Here is a 22,456-nt window from a genome sequence, read left to right as displayed (position 1 = left end):
CTCACATGGATCTTTCATCTGGAAGAGCAATTATGTTAGTGCAATAGCCGTGAATGGCACATAGAATTGCGATATAGGTGATTTTATGCTGATTTATTTTCTCATTTTTCTCAATGGGGCAGCTATGATGATCCATCCATTCCCATCAGCACAAGAGACGCATTGTAACCCATTTTGCACTGTGTGTTATGTATCGGCTGATTGACAGAATAGCAGCCTACTACCGCTTCCACCAAAGAGACCTACAGTGAAATCTTGGACCCGCCGAAGTCCATGGGAGTTTGGCTTAGCACAAACGGTAAAGGTTTGTGCTGCAGTAGTGACAGTCTATGTTCAAACCCTTTTGCCAGTCTGCGATGGGAATATTACACATTATCTATCGGGTCCAGTAGGGGAAGTAGAGGTCCTTCCTACAGGTAAAAGGTGAGAGACAGCCACCAGATGTTGGAGAAACTGGGAGATTTGGCAGCCAAGGTCCTTCTCGTTTGTATTTTGTGCTTTGCTAAAACTGAAATAAACCTGAAGAACTGGGCTAAAGGATGCAGTATGTAACCCTACCTTCAGGTTCCAAAATATTTAGTAGTTTAAATCCTCAGAGAAACAACAGAGCCAAACTGGAAGCCTTCGGCCATGCCTGCAGAGCCTCAGGCAGCTGAGAGAGACCTCTATAGAGTCAAAGGAGCTGACTGGAAGGTTTGGAGACAAATGATCTGTATTCACTACTGCCTTGTCTAAAATACCTATTAGGCACTGATTTAAAAACTAAGAAGCATTTGTATTACAGGATGTCGGCTGATGGGGTGGGTCAACTGGAAGAAAAGCCATAAAAACAGTCTTTCAGGCTCTATGTTCCTCCTCCCAGCTCGTATTCCCCAAAGTTTTCAGAGTGAAATATTTACAACTAAATAAACTGGCATTGTATCACCAGCAAACAAATAGGAAAGCAACAGTTTGGCCTACAACCTCAGGCCAGTAGTGACTGCGTGTGGAGTCCCCCTTTCTCCACCACATCCCTCCTCTGACTCTCAAATAGCGATCTATCGACTTCAACAGCCCTCATCACTGGTGACATCTGAGCACCTCTCAAATGCTAACGGACTTCTCCTCACAATGCCCTGTGAGATAGGAAAGTATTATACTTGTTTTACGCATGGAGGAATGAGTCAGAGAATAATTCAGTATCTCGCCCACGAACACACAGGAAGTTTGCAACAAAGCTGAGAATGGAAGCCAGCTCTCCTGCTCCTCTGCCCAGCATCTAAACCACAAGACCATTCTCCCTCCCTTCCAGAATGAAGTTCCCTACATTCTCACTTAGAACCTGAGCCTGCACTCTCCAGCTTTTCCTTGAGCACTTATGTATGATCTGAGCCAAGAGAAGGATGCCCATTGGCTTCATTGGGCCAGGCACTAAATCTCCTCTCTCCATAGCAATTTCCCAAATGTCTTTGGTCTCCAGACTGCTTCTGCATTAAGGGTGGACTGGAGCTACATTTTAACACTTGCATAGGATGAAGGATTTCTTTCTTTACCCTGTATAAGCAAGAAACAGTGTATTCTGCCATGCTACTTTTCCCTTTTTCAGTGGCTTTTCCCTCTTAGGAATCTTTAGTTGCAAATGGCCAACAATTAAAGAGAAGAAAATTGCAAGGAGCCTTTGAAAAAAATTACTTCATTGGCATTTTCAAAGATAAACTCATTAATTTTTTTTAACGTGAGATCGAAGCTGCAGAGCACACAGTCGCCATGACCTTAGGAAGATTACTTGTGCAATAACAGCGCTGACAGCTTAAGGCAGGGTAATTCATAAAGCCACAGCAAACGGCACAGCGACCTGCAGCTCAATGGTTCTCTTAATTTTCCTAGCAGCCTAACACATTTTAATACAAAATGACGAGCCAAGACAGATGACTTATTCTCAACTTTCCTGTTTTTACAGCACGCCCCTGTTTAGCACACACAGGCCCCATCAACAATTACTAACATAGTATTTAAAGCGTAGCCAAGCAGCTGTTCCAGGGCTCACTGTGTAGGCTGGAGCAATCAGTTGCACTTTCATTTTTTACTCTTTCTTGTCCTGATATTTAGAAAGCATTCAACTTACTTTCCGTATGTACAGACTCAAGCAAACAAAAGGAGCCCAGGCCATTACACTGAGAAAACTGAAGTGAGAATATCAATTAAAAAAAAAGCATTGACTAAGATATTTGATTCTTATATCTATTTCCCTCAGTTGTTCTTAAACTGCCAAATATGGTCCTGACTGATCCTGGGTTCTCCTGCAATGTCCAGTGGGCTGAAACTGCAAACTAGTGATAGCTCCTGGTAGTCAGGGTCTGCCCGATTCTGACCCCTTCTCTTCCTGCAGCCCCCTTCCATCACTGCAACTCTCCCTTCCCCAGGATTTGTACGGATTGTTTTCTGCTCTTCCCATAATGTCCAAAATCCTGCTCAAGATGGAGGAGAGTTTAGAGGCCTTTGTGCAGACTCTCAGAATAACTTAAGGAATAAAAATACTAACCTTTATTTTATTCATTCAACAGCTGTTCTTACAACAAATGCAATTGTAACAGAGAGGCATATGGAATGATTTGGCATCCAGGGGCACTGTCTCTCCATTTGGGTCTGATCCTGAAAAGTCCTGAGCATCTCTAAGTCCCTTCACTCGCTTTTGAGGTTGCTGATGGAGCATTTGGGGCATGCCAAACTTTGCGTACACAAGTCATTAGATAAAACAAGCAAAATGTTATCAGGTAGATTTACAAGCCCAGCCCACGTCTGCATGCAACACTGAGGTTTGTGTGCATATCCATTTTACCATCTGTGATGAGTGCTGTAGGAGAACCTACCTAGCATGGAACAGACCAAGGGTGAGATGCTGTGCAAATGTTGCATGCCAAGTTACCCAGGCACAAAACAAGCCAGGATGCAAAAACCGGCCTAAAGCCTGGCTCCTTGTAAGCAGATTTTTTTCGTATATAATATACTCTGCATCTCTTTAATGCCTTTTATCCCAAGAATGTCACTGTGCTTCCCAAATATTACTGAATTTGGTCACACAATCTCCCCTTGAGGAAACATGAGCCAAGAAAGGTGAAGTTGTTTGCCAGTGGTCACACACAAAGACTGCCAGAACTGGAAAGAGAGCGCATCTCTCCTGACTCGGTCCAGTGCCTTATCCGCAGAAACATCCTTCCTCCTCCATCTCCTGTCGGTGGGTATCACTGCATTATTGTCACAATTTCAAAAGCAGCAACACAGTCCTGTGTGACCTTTTTCTCAATGAACATGTTACTAATTGAGCCAAAGAAAAATACAGTCACCAGTGTGTGGTGGCAAGAAGAAAAATACTGATCATGCTTCTGGAGCTACAAAACTCTGATGCTATAAATAAATGATTGGTTTAAGCCCTGCCCTACTGTAGAGCATATTGTGTCATTTTTCAGGGTCCTGCAGCTAAACACAGAAAGCAATAGGTCAAAGCCGTTTCATGAAGTATTTTTATAGCAAAGAGTTGTTTGTGAACTCTAAATGAAACCACCTTGTACATGGATCAGAGGAATGATGCCTTGCACTGCTTTAAAACAACTTCTGTTGTGATACAGCGTGGTTATCATTACAATTACATAGAGGCTACATTTCTTGGATGGGTCCTTGTATCATTCCAAAATGTTGGGCTTTTCATTACTTTGATAATTATTTGGGATTAATTTACTTAGTTCACTCCATCCCAGATGGTAAGATCACTCAAGAAACAACACAAAGTGGAGGGGAGGGGGTCATGCGGTCCTAAAGATGCAGTTACCCATTCCTGCAGAGGATTTCTATTGTGCAGCATTGTCCTGCACAGCAGGAACCTGCAAACTCCTGCAGGCTGCAGGAACACTACACTTTTCAGTGTTGTCAGATATACTGTACGTACCCCTTTAGCTTGGGTCCATCGTGGGAACCAAAGTCAGAAGAGAGAAATCTTTAGTGTGTGAAAACTGTGCTCAGAATACTATAGCCATATAGCCAGTGTGTAGCATTACAGTTCACTGCTTTTCTTTTTCGCTATTATTTTGTTCTACAGACCTGAAATCCAAAATGTTTTGGGGACATAAAATACCTTCAGCTTCACCTGGGTTTAAATACTGAGAGAGCGGCTAGGGGCATAATCATGACGCAGATAGGAGGGAGCTCAGCTGAGAGGGGATACTGAATATGGTTGGTTTGTTTTGCTGGGCACAGGTACAGGATTTTACAAAAATGGACTTTAATTTTTTTAATAGTCTCCTTCCCTTGCAGTACGTGATTTAGCTTTTGTTTGCATTCTTTTAAAATGAATATCACACACCCTTCCCTCTTCACAGACCCTGGACTCTTGGGCCTCTGAAGATCTGAAAGGTCTTTGTCACTGGAGGCAGATTTAAACCTCTCCATCAATCCAAACCAGTGTGTCATTTACCGTCACTCAGCAATAGAGGCAGCTGGGGCTGAAGTTGAACTTAAATGAGAAGCTGCTGCAAAAGGAATTGAAGTTTATTCTTCTATTTGGTACAAAGGGACTAAGTAAAAGGTAGCTGAAAAATGGATTTTTCCCAATGTGGGATCCATTTTCCGGGCTGTGGTTACTCAGCTGGTTTGGAGAATGTGCTCCCAAGTCCTATGGCTCCCCACCCCTGATGTGCTGCACATTATTCTTTCACCTTCAAGGCCTCTTGTCATGGCATGGTACCCCCTGTGTGTCCCAGCTCACAAGGCCCTCTCTGCACCCTAACAAAGGTGTTCTGCAAACAGCCCAGGGTTCTCTGCACAGTAACATAAAGGGCTTCCTCCATCACTGCCTCTGCAGCACCCTTTAGCACCACCACCTGAGAGCAGTCACAACAGGGGCATGCCCCCCCCACTCCGAATAATCATCAGGGGCACAGAACTTCTCCAGCCCCAGGGCGACGGAGGCAGGGAAGAGCGAGCTCCTGCCAGGGCCAGGGCTGTGGGGAGGGTAGAGCAAGTTCCTGCCGGGGCCAGGCACAGGGGGAAGCGAGCTCCTGGGTGCCCCTCCTAAAGGGGTCAAATTTTAAATACTGAGCACACCCCTGGCTGAGAGTGAGAGGTTGGGTTCAAGGACTATGCTTGGAAGGCAGATGACCACGTGGCCACTTGGTAGCATAGCTGGGCCACTGTTTTGCTTTTTCTAAAAAAACAAAGAGAGAGAGAGACTGTAGTGCCAGGAAAAAGCTTCTTCAATTGCACAGCAGTCATGCCATCTTCTCCACACTACTTTACAGATTTGCCTCGACCTTTATTTAGAACCAGACTGCGCAACCCTTGCCCATGGTGGTGAGCACTCACTCGTGTGAGTACTGCTGTTGCAGCCAATGAGACTACTACTTGGCTCACCAATACAAAGGTTGCACAAGCCAGCCCTGTGTCTTTCGGGCAATATAAATCCCCAGAATTATTCCAAATCACACAGTATCAACTTCTCCCAAGGCTCCTTCTCCCTGAAGGGATTATAAATCCCCTGCTGTCCACTTTTAAGTGTGTTTAATGTACCTAGAGACTTGTTGATGAACACTGAGCCATCAGCAGAAGTGTTTTCATTCACAGCTGCCCCTTCTACCTCTTCCTACCACCCCCACCGCTGACACCATCACTTTCTTGGAGACCAGTCCAGCATACATGAAGTATCCTATATATGTGGGCACAAATATGCAGGACTATATTTTTAAAATGTTTCTGCCAATGCCAGGAAATGAAAAGGACTTCAGTGATGCCGGTTGTGTTATTTCAATTTGTGGCTAATAAAATATAACCACATGTGTAAATTGCTTTTACCACCAATCCAGCTTATTAGCTAATAAAAGAAGCTAAGCATGTTAAATGTAACTGACACAGTTTATCAAATGGCAATCACAGTGCATCACCCAAGAACGCTGTTTTCTGACCCTTTTTATCATTTAAGCTTCTTGGAAGAGGACAGACTAGTCACTTCCTCAAACACAAATGAACTCATTCAAGCAACCATTGAACCATATAACCATAAAATGTCATAAAATATCACATTATTCTAAAAGAAAAAAATGTATTTATAACATCAGAAGTCATTACTCTGGGTGACGGGAAGGAAAGGAAATTTGCAACTCTATTTCTAAACTGTACCTGCTTACGAGATGTCACTAGTTTTATTGTTAACAATAAACTAAAGTTCATTATGCTCTATCCTACTGAAATGCTGTCACCTTTGGGATGAAATGCAACAGCTGTTTAACAGCAACATTACACAACAGAGAGTGAAGAAGAATATCTTATCCAGTTGAAACTTTAGCAGAAAATTTTGGCAGGCAGAATGTAAAATTAAAAATTGGAATTTGGCCTGGACAGCAGGGTTAATACCTTACTCTTGCAAAAAGAGCCATGGGATCTTTAGACCCAAATTTATCTCTGTACCACACGAAGTTGGTGTTATCACAGAGTTTATTATTGTAAATTATTGACATTAGAAACGCTGAATCATAAAACTGTGGTTGTGGAAAAATTTATATATGCAAAATGAAATTGCTTCTTGTGCTGTTTCTTTGATGTATCCTTTCATTTTGATTCTTTCTCATGCATTTTTAAAGGCCAATATCACGTAATTGGGTCTTGAAGGTTGAGGGTTATGGAGCAAAATCCTCTCAGATACACACTTCAAATCTCTTATCTGCACTGCAGATTTGCACTGCAGATTGAGGAAGAAAATTTTGCCCTATGTTTGCACCTGAAAATGAAATATGATAATATCTCCAGAGTGGAAAATTACAGGAGTCAAGACTGCTTGAAGTCACCGCTAATAGCCAGTACAGTCCCTACCAGTGAAAATTCAAATAGTGATAAAGTTAGTGCTGAATACCCAGGATGTTGCCTTCACTTCCTCCAGCATGCTCTCAAAGCTCCTTTCCTCTAAACATTTCCTACATAAATTCTACTTTAAAAATTATTTCTGGTAGAAATACATACTGTGAGGAAATACTGATGTGGTGTGCTACAGGCCTCAGAGTGCAGGAACAAAAAGAAGGAAGGTTTTAAAAGAATAATGCTACACATCCAGCTGGACAGTAATTAGTTTTCTGCTCTAACAAAAGGAACAAACTTATCCATAAGAACCACATCTATTTAATGCAGATTAATACAGCTGAGTCAGGAGAAAATGGATTTTAACTCAAATGGAAACAGTTAAAATTCAGGCTTCTGTTGACTAAAAAATAACCCCATGTTGGTGCTGCCTGTTTAGTGTTGTGTTCTGTCTACACGTAAATGTTCAATTATATTCTGTAAATGTCTGTGCCACCTGTGTTTGACTGTTAGTGACATAAGTATGTCTTACCTGGGTCATCTTGGCAAGGTCCAATGAAGGTCTTTGTTCCTGAACCTCCTCAGGCCGTCGTCGTTTAACTCCAACCTTCTTGTCATTAAGGACACATGGCTGCGATCGGCTTCGGGACAGCCCGTTGGAGCGTCTCATCAGCTCTGGTGTTGAGGCAGGTGTGCTGTTTGCCGAGGGTGCACAATATTCTGAATAGGAAAACTGATCATGTGAACAGGAGAGGGACCTCTGCATGTCCACCCGGTTACCATCTATAGAACTGTGATCATAACCCCAGATGTCACCTGTCTGTCCATAGGTGGTTGACCTCCTCAGCCCCTGGCATGGCTGACATCCAAATTTGTTGCTAAATCCAGACTGGTCATATGATGAGGAAAGCATGTTTGACCTTGAAGGGAGGCTAAAACTTGAACTCCGCTGCATGGTGGTGATGCCATTGGAGTAGCGCTGGACACTTCCCCCACTATAGCACCGTCTCTTTTCTACAGGAGTCCAGACCTTTGACCCTAAAGGCCTCCATGATGTCCTGCAGCTAGACATTTCATCAGAAAAAGAGAGTGACCTACACTGGCGTTTGCTGGGAGGTGCTGATGGGTTGCCATTATGGTCACTAAGACTGAGGTCTTTGATCAAGTTGGTCACTGAACATGTGTTAGCTGCCTCTCTGTGCCATATTGAGCCATCTTCACTTTTATCAGGCAGACAGTCCCAGATGATGGTACCAGGTTGCTCAATTTGAAGTGGATACTTCCTGCTGAGATCTCTCCATCTGTCATTTTCTAGTTTAGAAATGATTAAAAAAAAATTTATATACATCGATATATCTATACATATTAGCATGAATTAATTATATGGGTCATTTTCTGTGTCCATTTACTAAAAATAACACATGGGACATTTTCCAATATAAATTAACCCATGGAATATGGTTTCCCAGAGTGCTTGCCAAGTGATTGCTTTCAGATGAATGGACAGAGAGGGAGATAATAGCAGCAGCAAAAAAGTTAATCTTGAACTAAAACTGCTATAAGAAGAGACTACACAAAATGAACTAGCTAAGGGGAACTTAGCTGTACAAACGCATAGAATAATCATTTTATCTCTGTGATAAAATATGCTTGAGAATCATGCATTTAGTTCTAGACTCTATAAGCAACAATTACCTGAGAGGTTTACAAGGTTACAAGAGTCTAAAGGACACTTAAAATCAGAATTAAATGTCAAGGGCCAGGTTCTTAGCTGGCATACTTTGGTGTAGCTCCACTTAAGTCAATGAAGCTACACCAATTTACACCACCTGAGGATCTGGCTCCAAGGTTTTCTTTGGAGTTGTCCTTAAGATAGCAATCCTAATGAAGTAAGTACATGTAAGCTCCAATGAGATGTAGTGGATAGCTCTTACTCCTCTTCTATTTAAAAAAAGAATGGCTTTAGAGCAGGGTAACATAGGAGGAACAATACATAATGTGACCTTATCAATGTGGGGAGGTAGCTGTTGTAATGGAATTTCTTTGGTCAAAATTTGCAAACACGGATGCCTAACATCAGATACCTCTATCCACAATCGAGTACTTAAGTAAATGACCTTATTTTCATACGGTAGCTGCTGAGTAGCCACAGGTCTCACTGAAGTGAACCCATATTTGAAAATGTTGGCCCTCACTTTGATAGTAGCATTCAGTGTTGAGTCTCTTAAGAATTCAGAGTAGCCTTTCAGTCTATGTTCATATGAGAATAATTATGTAAATAGGCTGGGATTTTCAAATTAGCCAAAGGGAGTTAGGCACTCAAGTCCTATTGAATTTCAGTGGGAGATGGGTGCTTACCATCTTTTAGGTTCCTTTGGAATTCTCAGTCATAAAGAGCACAATAAATTGTTCAGGCTTTGTGATAAACCTGACAATACGTAACAATTAAATACTTCTTCATTTAAAGGGACAAGTCAATGTGTGCTTAGTTTTTATACTCTTCCCCCCCCCGCTTTTATATTCAACAAATCCACATGGAAATTTCTTTACCTGTCAATTTTGTCCATCTCACTTAGAATTTTTAATGCATTTCTAATATAGCAGAACAAAAGACAACATGACCTCCTGTTGAGTATTTCTCAATGTGTATATATCGGCTCCATCAGCGAGCATGTCCCTGGTGAATGGCTCTGCGAATAGCATTTGTCCTGACTTAACCATGCAACAGCTCACAATTATGTTTGGAAATATTTACAGATGTGGTTATGCTTAGAACACTGATTGCAGCTACACGAAAGAAGGTTACAAATCATGTTCCATCTATGTTCAGATATATTGCTGTTGACCACCTAGGACAGAGGGCAAATCCTGTTGATCATATTCATGCAGATAGTCCTACTGAAGTCAATGACAGTACGCAAGTAAGAAAAATTTGACCCATATGCTACAATATGGTTAAGGCTAATGAAGTTCTTTAAAAACATCCTTGTTCACACTCAACAGGAAAACCGTGTTAGAACTATGCCATCAACAGCCGTGATGGAAAAAAGTAATCACCTAACCATGCGTGACTGGCAACTGTTTTTGTAGACTGCTGTTGCAAACAGAGGCAAAATATATCAGTTAACTGTTACTGCAGAGTTTTCATGTGTTCACATCAAAATAGTGTGATTTTTTTTTATGTAAGCAATTGAATGCTGATTTTAAAAGAACTAGATAGTCAATCTACAGGTCTAGGCACTACCATAATACAAATAATTAATAAATAATAACAGACTATTCCCCAACATATAATGATCATTTCAATCAGAGAGGCCAAATTTGGCACTTAACTAGGTTAATGTCCTTTCATTTCTCACTGCATTGGGCGAGTTTTATTATTTCTGATTCCAAGAGAATGCCACTTAATAACTGCAGAGCCAAATGTTGTTTGTGGCCATAGCTATGAATTCAGTTCTATTTTAACCCTTGCTGTCTTTCTCATTTTAATAAACACAATGAAGAGTGAGAAATATACACTAAACAATTACATCTATATTTAGATCTTTATTATTCCACCCCTCCCCCCTTAATGCAGCCAACAGAGAGATTTCTCAGGTCAGATCACCAGACAAAAGAAACAGAAATAGAAGCTAATTTTTGATGGCAAGCTGCCATGACCTTCAGGTCCCAGACGTCATATTTCACAAAAGGCCTTGGTGAGCTATAAGAAGAGGATACAGGATACCTTCCTCTTTCGACATCACTTTTGCACAAACAGCTATAAATCTCTAAAAACTACAAAGAAAATGGAAGATACAGTATCATCTTGAGCAATACTTAAGATTTTTTTCCCTTTGCACTTTAGAACAAACCTTGCAAAACGTACTTTTCACCAGTGGAGAGTATGAATTCTCGTTGCATATGAAGTGTGCTACCAAGGAGTCTATCGCCATACTCCTACTGTGCAATGTCCTTTACAGTATGGTGGCCAATATAAATGATTCAATATATGTTCAGTCAGCCATATTTAGCTGGGTTCTCTCTGGGCTGAAGAATTACAGCATGAAGACTGTCATATGTTTTAGCCTGCTTGTAGTCCATCAGTATCAGATTATTATTTTTAAATATCACATGATAACCCAGGAAATCATTTTCACAGCAAATAAATGTTAACCTTGAAACTGATGAGATGTTAAACTGAAAAAAAAAAAAAGGATATTGCAGAGGTTTTCTTTTTAAATGACTCAATAAAGCCATTTAAGGAAAAAGTATTTTGCTATTTTTTTTAAGAACAAGATTACCATCTTCTAAACACTGATACTAATTGTAGGGGAGCCCTTCATACTGTTGTAGTTAAGGATGTATTAATTTTTTAAAGTTATACACCTCAATGTGGTTTACCCAGCTGCAGAAATTTGTTCCAGAACAAAATTTACTATGAGAGCATCTCAACTCAAAAGCAAACTGCTTTGTTCGACAACATTTATTTGCCCGTTTATAAATGGGAGAGAAGCTACACAAAAAGAATCTCAGGTGCAAATAAAAAGGTATCATTGTGAGTTAGTTTGTTAAAAAGAAATACTGCTGGCCCTCAGGCCACTAACTTTTGGGTTTAACTTACAACCATAAAACTGAAAATGTCAAGTTGCTTATTGCACATGTCCAATACATTTTTTTCCTAATTTTTTTTATCCCGCAGGTCTGTATTTACAGAGTATACCGGATGCATTTTGTAGCACCTATTTGATCATGAAATAGCTTTCAAAGCTCCCAAAATACAGACCGTCACTGTCAAACAGATTATTGTAGCTTTTACTTCTATTGCAGTAGCACCTCAAGATCCCAGTTGAGGTTAGAGCCCCATTGTGCTATAGGCTCTACAACACACATAATAAGGGACTGTCCCTACCCTCCAGTGTTTACGATCTACATGGAAAAGACAAAGGGTGGGAGGGGAAACAGAGGCACACAGAGATTTAGTGAATTGCCCAAGGTCACAGGAAAAACTGGGAAAAGAACCCAGAAAGTAATTTTACAGAAGTTTTAAAACCTGTGGTCAGAGAAATGCTCAGACCTCCCATTGCCTCCCCCGCTTCTTTCTATTTTAAACACTCCAATAAGAAAAGGAAATGACATAAAAGTATTACAGTTAAGCACCTTCAAGTTGTAACATTCAACCATAGAAGTCAGAGAACTCTGACAATGAATAATTTTCCTTTACTTGTCTCTTTGTGTTTGAGTGTTGCAGAAGTCTGAAAACGATGCTTACCACTCACACTGCAGTATCCTGGCACAAAAGAAAGAGGCAGGCATGAAGCAGCAGCAAATTAAAAAGAAGTTCCAAGTTTACAGGCTGTCCCAGCCATACAGGGACACGTGACCAGACTGATCCAGCTCTCCAAACCAAGTTTGCAGTATTATTAAAATCCTAGCTTGCATTTGAATAACCCTCTGACACGTGCTATCTCATTCAACCAGTTCAGCCTGATCGTGCATTCCTTGTGCACTCAAAACTCTCACTAGGGGTCTGATCTGAAGCCCACAATGAAGTCTCCATTGACCTCAGTGGGCTCTGGATCAAGCCCTGAGGGGCTCAGTCTCACCTCTCATTGAAATTAATGACAAAACTCTCAGGATATGTCTATACTTGGAGCGAGAGGTGTGATTCCCAGCCCAAGGAGACATACACCAGCTCTCATCGAGCTAGTACACTAAAACCAGAATAAGGCTGCAGAGTATGAGCAGCAGGATGGACTAGCTGCCCTGACGACTTGCCTGTCGGAGGCCCTACGTATGTATTCAGGAAAGCTAGCCCATCTTACTGCTCGTGTGGCTGCAGCTACATTCTATTTTTAGCCTACTTGCTCAATGAGAGCTAGTATGAGTATGTCTCCTCAAGCTGGGAATCACACCCCCAGCTTCCAGTGTAGACACACCTTCAGTGACTTCAATGAGTATAGGCTCTAAGTTTGTTCTTGAGGAGATGGCAACTTAAAGCTGTATCGGACATTGTTTGGGAGAGCTACAGAAAGAACTTTTTTGTGTCAGGCTAACAATAAAGTAGTAGGGCTACATTCATTCCTATTGTAACTTCATTGATTTCACAGGAACTACACAAAGATGAATTTGGTCCGGTATCTTTTTTAAGATAAATTACATTTTAGAATCTGACCACTTTGGCTTTGTTCCTCTAACCTTGAAAAGCCTGGTTTGTCTTCAAGCCTCATATTCTTTGTGCCTTTAACACAGGCACAAATTAACCTAGTTAACTATAGAGGATCCAAAGCCCTTTGTGATCAAAGCAGAACAGTCACATGATGACCCAAGCTTCAGGCACCTATTTGACCTTGATTCTTTTGTTCTCACACATGGTGCTATTTCATGACATAAACCTAAAGACTCCGTAAAAGGTGTGGTTTTCTGCAAAAAGCTAAGAACCTAAAACACATCAGACATGTGGGTGAAAAGATGCTGGAAGTGTAGCTACACTATTGTTCTCCATGGCCTGCTTATTAATTGTAATGTTTCACCTACATCTGCTGTGGTTGACGGCTATTAAGACTTGTCTGCTCAACTGTGGTTGACACTAGCTTTGTCAATTACCAAGCCACGAACAAGCCTCAACTAGAGCCAACACATCCTGTGCTTTTAATGTTAGGGCGTGCTGTTTTACCTGTTCAGAGACTAAGGCAAGTCAGAAAGTTGGAACTGAAACTGCTTGTGTGTGAAATATGGTTTAACTGATCTTCAGAACTTTGGTAACATGTTAAAGCGCCATTGCCATGATGACATTTTGAACTTTCCTTCAAGGCAAAAAGTAAACATTTATATCATCTGATTTTGAAGAGGGCAGAATTTGTTTTTAAAAGAAGGAATATTGTCCATTTTCCATTCTAAAGCTGGTCATTTCAAAATAATGTAAGTCTCACACCATTGGAGAGTCGCAAGTGAGGGAGGAGAAACTGCAGATGCTAGTGCTGGGAGAAGGAGCTGATTTCTGCACTCCTGAAGACCAGTAGTAGCCCGAAATCAGAAAGGTATCTCCCCTGCTCTCCTTAGCATCAAGTTCAGTACACCCTGCTCCTTAACACCACTGCCTGCCTGACCTTTGAGCAATCCCTTGGACTTCCTCACCCACCCCAGCTGCTGAGACTACACCCCATACTGGATTTAGGATGCAGAACTATGTATACATCAGACTGTTGCTAGGACCAAGTTTTTGATAGGCCCTAGTTATGGTATGAACCATTTTACAAAATCCTGCTATAAACAAGCCCTACTCCCTAATCTCCAGTAAGGTTTTGTAAAACTGACTGCAACACAACCCACCCATATGTCCATGAAACAGGAAAACTGTGCGAGAGGCATTCTAGCAAAAAGCGTGTTGAAACCTGGTTAACCTGGTCCTAGCTTCAGAGGCAAGAGACATGACAGTTGGAGGGGGTCAGGTTATCATCACTGCAGAACGCTCCTAAAGTTGCTGTTTTCTGCCTAAATGCTAGCTGTGCTGTTTACTGGTTCTGCAGTGACATCAGGGCCCCTCAATCTGCCTTGAATTAGGAAATGCCAGCACTTATCAGAACTGAAAATATCATCTGAACTTAGAGTATTAACATTAAAGAGAACTTTAAAGGATCTTTAAACAGATCTGGAAAATATGGCCTGCTGAAAAATCCAGTAGGCTGCAATGCTAAGGTATCTTTAAAGAAACGGAGCTGAAACGCCCAAACTTGGAATGGCAACGTCCCACTTTTTTCTTATATTTGTTTGCAGAGACTATGTACGTTTTTGCTTTCTTTTCATAATAAATTAAAGGCTCTATTTTTCTAAGATAAAAATAAATACATCAGCAGCAGTGGCCTATCACTCATGAGCAACCTTCTAAGCATACTGGTGTGAGGAGTGGTGACCCAGTTGTTTGGCAGGGATACAGATTTCACCTTCAAGCTTCTAGAAGGTCATACATATTAAAGATGATGAAAAACACCTTGACAATATGTCATAAATATAAAGGGAAAGGTAAACACCTTTAAAATCCCTCCTGGCCAGAGGAAAAACCCTTTCACCTGTAAAGGGTTAAGACGCTAGGATAACCTCACTGGCACCTGACCAAAATGACCAATGAGGAGACAAGATACTTTCAAAGCTGGAGGGGGGGTGAAACAAAGATTTTCTCTGTCTGTGTGTTGTTTTGCCAGGAACAGAAAAGGAATGGAGTCTTAGAACTTAGTAAGTAATCTAGTTAAATATGCGTTAGATTCTGTTCTGTTTAAATGGCTGATAAAATAAGCTGTGCTGAATGGAATGTACATTCCTGTTTTTGTGTCTTTTTGTAACTTAAGATTTTGCCTAGAGGGATTCTCTATGTTTTGAATCTGGTTACCCTGTAAGGTATTTACCATCCTGATTTTACAGAGGTGATACTTTTACTTTTTTCTTCAATTAAAATTCTTCTTTTAAGAACCTGATTGCTTTTTCATTGTTCTTAAGATCCAAGGGTTTGGGTCTGTGTTCACCTATGCAAATTGGTGAGGATTTTTATCAAGCCTTCCCCAGGAAAGGGGGTATAGGGTTTGGGAGGATTTGGGGGGGAAAGACGTTTCCAAGCGGGCTCTTTCCCTGTTATATATTTGTTAGATGCTTGGTGGTGGCAGCAATAAAGTCCAAGGGCAAAAGGTAAAATAGTTTGTACCTTGGGGAAGTTTTTATCTAAGCTGGTTAAAATAAGCTTAGGGGTTTTTCATGCAGGTCCCCACATCTGTACCCTAGAGTTCAGAGTGGGGAAGGAACCTTGACACAATATGCTTTTAAAATCAGAATAATCAGTACATCTGGATTCCCAAAGAAATGCAGTTATACATTAATGATCTTAATCCTGTAGTATTAGGAATTCCTAGGGGATTTGTGGGATCTATTCTCTCCTCCATAAAACAGCATAAATCTAAGGTCAAATTCAGCACTTAGTTATACACACCCAACTCCAATGAAATACAATGGGATTCAAGCTCAAATAACTAAAAACAGAATCTGGACTAGCAGAAGTTAAGCCCTAATGCCAAAAAGAGGACACTGTAGTTCCCTTGATAAACTACATGAAGTTAGAATTCTTTGCACACCCAAAACTCACAAAGTGGGTGAAGGAATCCCGCTCGGACCCTCAGGGACAGATTTTCAGAAGCTGGACTCCGATTCTACCTAAATAACTTTCAGGCAAAGCTAACTGAAATTCCAATTTATATCCTTTGGGTTTCTGGGTCACTTATTGTGCCTGCAAACCAGTTATTTAGATGGTCAGTAAACCTGAACTGCAGGAGTTAAAAATGGTGGCCCTCTACATAGTATTCATTTCACCCTTAGTCAATTAATATTTCAGGGACAAATTTCACTGATGGCATAAGAGTGGGCCAATAATGAATTTCACCTATAGGCTCAAGGAGCCTTAGTTAATCAGTTCACAATTACAACAATTGTCCCACTATGCTGTAATGCTATCCACTGTTAAAAGACTTCCAGTGCCTCCTTTACAGATTCAAGAGCTCCTTCCTTCCATTATATATCATGAAAGGGAAAGCTTTGTGACATATTGTGCCTAGATAAAGCAATTTGATATTTTTTCCTGCAGAGATTTCCTACTTGATATTTAAAGGTGAGCTCTACAGTGTTTTGAAACTGAAAAATACATTAAAATGAGTCAGGGCCTGATTTTTACACCTGACCACCCCTTTTGTGCCCAGAAATATAACTGTAGGTTCAATTAGTTGCAGATGCAAATGATGGCAGATGGATGTGCACCCAGTTACAAGTTTCATTGCCATTATCAGTGCCTGCATTTAGTTACATTTGCAAAACCAAGCCCACAATAATTTTCAGGCACAAAATGAGAGGCCAGATTTAGATCCCTTTAAAACTGCAGTGTTCTGCAGAGCTTCGTATCACAATTAGGGAATCTTCATGGGCAGTAGGTCAGGAGAACCTGTTAGTGTGGTTCTATTACGTGACTGCAGCAAATCTCCAGAAATCCACCGGTTACAAGAACTGACCCCTCTGACTGGGGAAATTCCTTCCCTCATGAATCCCACATATTCCTCATCCTTCCTACAAGTTTTTCCATGAAATGGCATGTCATGGCCCAATATTATAAGGGGAGTTGACAGTGACTCCTATATTTAGATTGCCTCACACCTTTCATTAAGAAGGATTCTCTTGACCTTTTCTTTCTTACACCTGCATTGTTGGCAGCAGTCTTTTGTTAGCTGGCAGAGGAAATACACTTGGCTACAGAAATGCCATTTCTTTGAAAAATTCCATGAAATTCTGTTCAGCTGTTGCTGAGATAGAATCTGTTTAAAAACTGCCATTTCCCATCTCTCTCTTGTAGGTCTCATGAAAATTTTGGTAGCCTGCCAAAATAATAACAAAACATGCATATTCTAAAGCCAGGTTTGCACCTCTTTTAAAACAGCGGACACTGTACTGGGAATGCCTGTAGCAAGAAGGTGGTGGTGAGAACCAGGATGGGCTCACCTCTTGGACCCAGCAAACAGTGACAGTGGCCCAGGCCCCTTTTCCCAACGCCCAATGGAGGCCCCGCATGGGCTGGAGCTCCACCACCTCTCAACCAGAGGGAAAAAAAGAGACAGAGAGCCCTGCTCTGGACTTTGCTCCTCTCAATAACCCCTTAAAGCCAGCAAATGGAAGCAGCAGTCCATCTCCTCCTTCACTGGGCAGGAACTCCCTCAACTCCCAGGAAGGTCAGGGAGGGGGAGAGAGATTTTTTTAAAAACATCTAAAATATGAAATTGCATTATCACAGTAGCCAAATTTAAGCTGGCCATTTTAAAAGGGTTTAGTCCACATTAAAAGACTAACTAGGGTCCGACAAAATTTCATATGAAGTAACTGACCTGATTCTGAGTTACTGTAGTACACACACTCACAAAGTAAAAAGCACAGGAAACTTTGCCATTTTTTTCCACCTCTACAGCTTCAAAATGGCCACATTTGCTTTTTAAATTAGTGTAACTAAAAATGTGTTCCCCAGATGACACAGTGTAAATTTTAACAACCAAGTTATTAACCACAGAAAATAAGGGTGTACAACTTTAACTATAGCAAGACAAATGTTCTGCTATAATATTTTTACAGTTCCTTTTTATACATAATGGATGATCCTTCTGCTCATGTTTCCTTTATGTTCTTTTCCTGTGAAATAATTTACATTAATCAATAATTTATTACAGCAACTCGTAAAGTAATTATGGGTTTCAATCAATTTTTTTTAAATTGGCGTATGAATTCTGTTTGGATCCCAATTTAACAACACATATTTACAAACACTTCTTTTTGTGCATGTCTTGTTTGTGATAAGTTTGTATTTAATTCACTTTCTCACATATTCTTTTACTTAAATTTTAGTCTTTTCTGCATTCTATGCACAGCGGAAAAGACAGTCTGTATTTTCCATTGTCCCCTGTTTATGTGCAAGCGATGGCTTCTAAATGTGGAACAAATTTAATGGTTGTAATTAGTTGATGGCAATGACATAGAACCACACCAGTACTCCTGCTTTCCTGTTTCACAAACAAGATTAAAATATGATGCATGCAGCTATGCTTCAGTGGGAAATGAAAATGATAGTCCCAAAATCTCTCGCTTCAGAACAAACACGACAAACCAAGTCTGTGGTCTGCACACCATTCGTGCCAACTGTATTTAAGAGGGAAAGTCCCTACTTTTTCAGCAAAAAATTATTTCATTCTTTAATATGTCCCTCTATACAGCTCTCCCAATCTTGGTGGAGTTAAATGTCTCCCTATTTTTCTACCAAGCTGTGCTTTTTTCTAGTTTTCAGATGCTGGTAGATACACTGCACACATGCATACTCTCACATACAACTACACGTCCAAGCAAACTTGAACAAAGCTCTCATGGTTAGGCTGGCTTGAAAAGCAAAGCCTAGGCTATGCATATAGAGTTGGAGCTGCTTTCTGAGCAATATTTCCTGTTACAAGTACACAGCAATTAGTCATTTAGATGGAACCTTCCACAGACAAGCTGTTTTCAAAGGAAATTGCAGTTCAGAAATAGGAGGTGTGGATTAGAAGGGAAAATGATGCCTTATTGTGGGAAACAGAGCTGCAAAACAGTCTTGTTCCAATAAAAAGGCAACATTTCCAAATTAGCAGTCTAAAAGGGCATGACTGTAGCCCTTGCCACAAGGATTGTCCTCGCCCTTGCCAACTCGTATAAGGTTAATATGATGATGATGTCTGAAGTTATATGCTCAGGTTTTGGTTTGGTTTATTTTTTTTATTTCATTATCAGTTTTTCTTCTGACTTCTTGGTTTTCCTCCTTGTAGCGCTCAGAACCTTTTTCATGTAGCCATGTTACTAACACTAGCTGCAGTGATGCAACCATTACTGGGCATGCTTGCTTCTTAAAGTAATCCCACTGACATCAGTTCTATTCACTTTGAGTAAAATCCTGCCCACAGAATTTAAAGAAACTTTGCTACAGTCCCACTTCCAGTGTCAGAAGCAGAATGCACAAAATTCAGAATTTTCTTCACCACCATATTTTATTGTGGACTCTTTCCTGACAAAGTACTAAACTGGAATGAATTCTGGGTAAATTCTCCAGGAACAGGGCAGGCTGCTTTTTTAAAGTGCGTTTTATAAAGAATTAATATATGATTCAACAATCCTTTTTGAACATGATGAACCAAAACGACGAGTTTCATAAACTTACCAAAAATAAGCACGTTATTTTTACTGGGGTGTTGTACTCTTGCATCTCCCATTGTCATTTTGGTTCCTCATGCAAAATCCTTCTCCTTTTGGTAACAGCAGAACGCAACCATCACATATAAACTTTCTTGAGAAACTATGAGACTGATTTTCTGCTGAGCAAAGAGTTCTTTAGTTATAAAATGTTACTTAGTTATTATTTTTGTCTGCCTACTTCTGTTTGTCTGTCCTGTCTCTTTAGAGCTTAAGCCCTTTGTACGATGTCTTTACTGTGTATATACAGTGCCTCGCACAATGAGGTCCTGATATGGACCTTGGAGCTACCATAATCAAAATAAAAGGCTGACTGGATTTGGCTAATGCTCTGATGCATAGCCTGAAATGTTAGCTTTAGTAAAGTATCTATCTAGTTTCTTATTCAGCCATCCCTCACAATGGTATCTGATGTTGGACATTCAGATACTGGGTGTTCCTTCAATATCTGGTTGGGAAGAATTACTTGATGATGTTACTATATTGTTAAACTCTTTAAAAAATTTTACCATCCCAACCCCCTCAGATACAGAAAATCTGTATCAAGAGGCAATAACCAAACTTTCTAATAAAATGGCTTCTATCTCTGGCACAGCTACCATTACATTTCCATGCCTTTTGACTACAGGCATGTAATGCCAGCTGTGTGGGAGGGAAATGGAAAAATTCTGTTTCATAATAGGAAATGTCTTGTATTCCCTGATGTTTCAAGGACCACTCAAGCCAGGTGCAAGAAATTGTTCTTTCTCAGGGCTGAATTTATAGGTGTAGGGTTTTCAACTTTGGTCCTCTTTCCAGCAAAGCAAAGCTATAAAGATCAGAATCAATCTTTTTAGTATTATTATTACACTGGGAGAGCATTTCTTGTTTATGTCAAAATAAAAAACAAGATAATTCTTTAGGTCATTTGGAAAATGGTTCTGATGTTAGATTTTCTGACTTATCAAATCTTTAATGGCTCTTTATATAGCTTAATGTTTCTTATAGATTCTCATAATGTTTAGTGCTTTATAAATATCTAAATTATATAGAAGATTTACAAGCTCTAGTTCATTCTCTTCCCCCCTCTTCCCTTAGGGTAGTTTTCAGTATCTTTTCCTCCTTCACAAAACATTTGTATGATGTATTGATATGACAATTGCAAAGCTTTTGTGCGAGTTTTCATATTGATTCATTTGTTATAATCATCTAAAATAATTTATTTCCAAAAGGAAGAGGGTCCCTAAATGAATGATAAGATCTTCCAGTGGTGTAGCACTTTCAGTCTGTAGAATCTTAAAGGGTTTTGCAAACTATATATATATATATATATATATATATATATATATATATATATATATATATATATATATATATCTTGTGACGGGGCAAGGCCAGATGGCTATAGAAAAGTAGTGGGAGATAGATATATTAGCTCCAGGTTAAACAAATCCCTGGTACCAGGATAAGCGAAATGGAAGCTGCTCCAGGTCAATTAAGACACCTGGGGCCAACTAAGAACTTTCCAGGAGGCAAGGAGAATGCTAGGTTGATTGGGACACCTGAAGCCAATCAGGGGCTGGCTGAAACTAGTTAAAAGCCTCCCAGCCAGTCAGGGGGCTGTGCATGTCAGGAGCTGTGGGAGGAAGTTGTGCTGTTGGAGAGACTGAGCAGTACACACCATATCAGGCACAAGGAAGGAGGCCGTGAGGTAAGGGTGAAGTGGAGCTTGAGGAAGTGAGGGCTGCTGTGGGGGAAGTAGCCCAGGGAATTGTACATGTCATGTTTCTAAAAGGTCAGCTACCATAGCTGATACTATTAGGATCCCTGGGCTGGAGCCTGGAGTAAAGGGTGGGCCTGGGCTCCCCCCCCACCGCCCCCAACATTTGCCCCCTGATTAATCACTGAGACTGGGAGACAACAGAGACTGTGCAAGGAAGGATAACTTCTCCTCACCTCCCTTGCTGGCTTATGATGAAAATGGCTCAGTAGACTGTGACCCTTGTCTCTAGAGAAAGAAGGGTTACGTGGAAGGTCACAGTGAGCTTCTGAGGCTAGCGAAATCTGCCAGGATACGCGGGACTCACGGAGGCAAGGACAGAGCTTTGTCACATATATATTTATCACATTTATATATTTGTCACATTTATATATATTATACCACTCCATCCACCAGTGAACTACAGTCAACCTTCTGAGATGTATCATGGCAGCTGTTTAACACTGCTCAGCAACACTAGCCATCAGTTAGGGCAAGGAAGTGAAGCAGAATACCATATCCTGTTGAAACTGCTGGTCAGTTTACACAGGCCAAATGTAATTACCCAAATCAGAATTTCACTAGGACTAACAGGTTTCAGAGTAACAGCCGTGTTAGTCTGTATTCGCAAAAAGAAAAGGAGGACTTGTGGCACCTTAGAGACTAACCAATTTATTTGAGCATGAGCTTTCGTGAGCTACAGCTCACTTCATCGGATGCATACCGTGGAAACTGCAGCAGACTTTATATACACACAAAGAATATGAAACAATACCTCCTCCCACCCCACTGTCCTGCTGGTAATGGGTATCACCAGCAGGAGAGTAAATTTGTGTGGAGGGTGAGAAAACCTGGATTTGTGCTGGAAATGGCCCAACTTGATGATCACTTTAGATAAGCTATTACCAGCAAGACAGTGGGGTGGGAGGAGGTATTGTTTCATATTCTCTGTGTGTATATAAAGTCTGCTGCAGTTTCCACAGTATGCATCCGATGAAGTGAGCTGTAGCTCACGAAAGCTCATGCTCAAATAAATTGGTTAGTCTCTAAGGTGCCACAAGTACTCCTTTTCTTTTTACTAGGACTAACAGCAGCCTTACTTGTGAAAAGCACTATGGTGTATTTAATGGCCATAAACTG

General features: G+C 40.6%; 1 protein-coding gene across 3 annotated transcripts in view; it reads right to left on the bottom strand.

Annotated features, from left to right (window-relative positions):
• FAM53B (family with sequence similarity 53 member B) overlaps positions 1–22,456 on the bottom strand; it is a 128,273-nt gene that overhangs the window by 59,542 nt on the left and 46,275 nt on the right. For 2 of the 3 annotated variants that reach the window (XM_073354113.2, XM_073354114.2), the window contains exon 4: positions 7,349–8,127. In XM_073354113.2, the coding sequence (XP_073210214.2) occupies positions 7,349–8,127 (779 nt within the window). Of the gene's footprint in view, positions 1–7,348; positions 8,128–11,955; positions 12,026–22,456 lie in introns of those variants that run through there. The other variant, XM_073354115.2, reaches the window with a different exon arrangement.

This window comes from Lepidochelys kempii, chromosome 7 (assembly GCF_965140285.1).
Source record: "Lepidochelys kempii isolate rLepKem1 chromosome 7, rLepKem1.hap1, whole genome shotgun sequence".
Lineage (NCBI taxonomy): Eukaryota > Metazoa > Chordata > Testudines > Cheloniidae > Lepidochelys > Lepidochelys kempii.
This window is presented reverse-complemented; position numbering and strand designations above follow the sequence as displayed.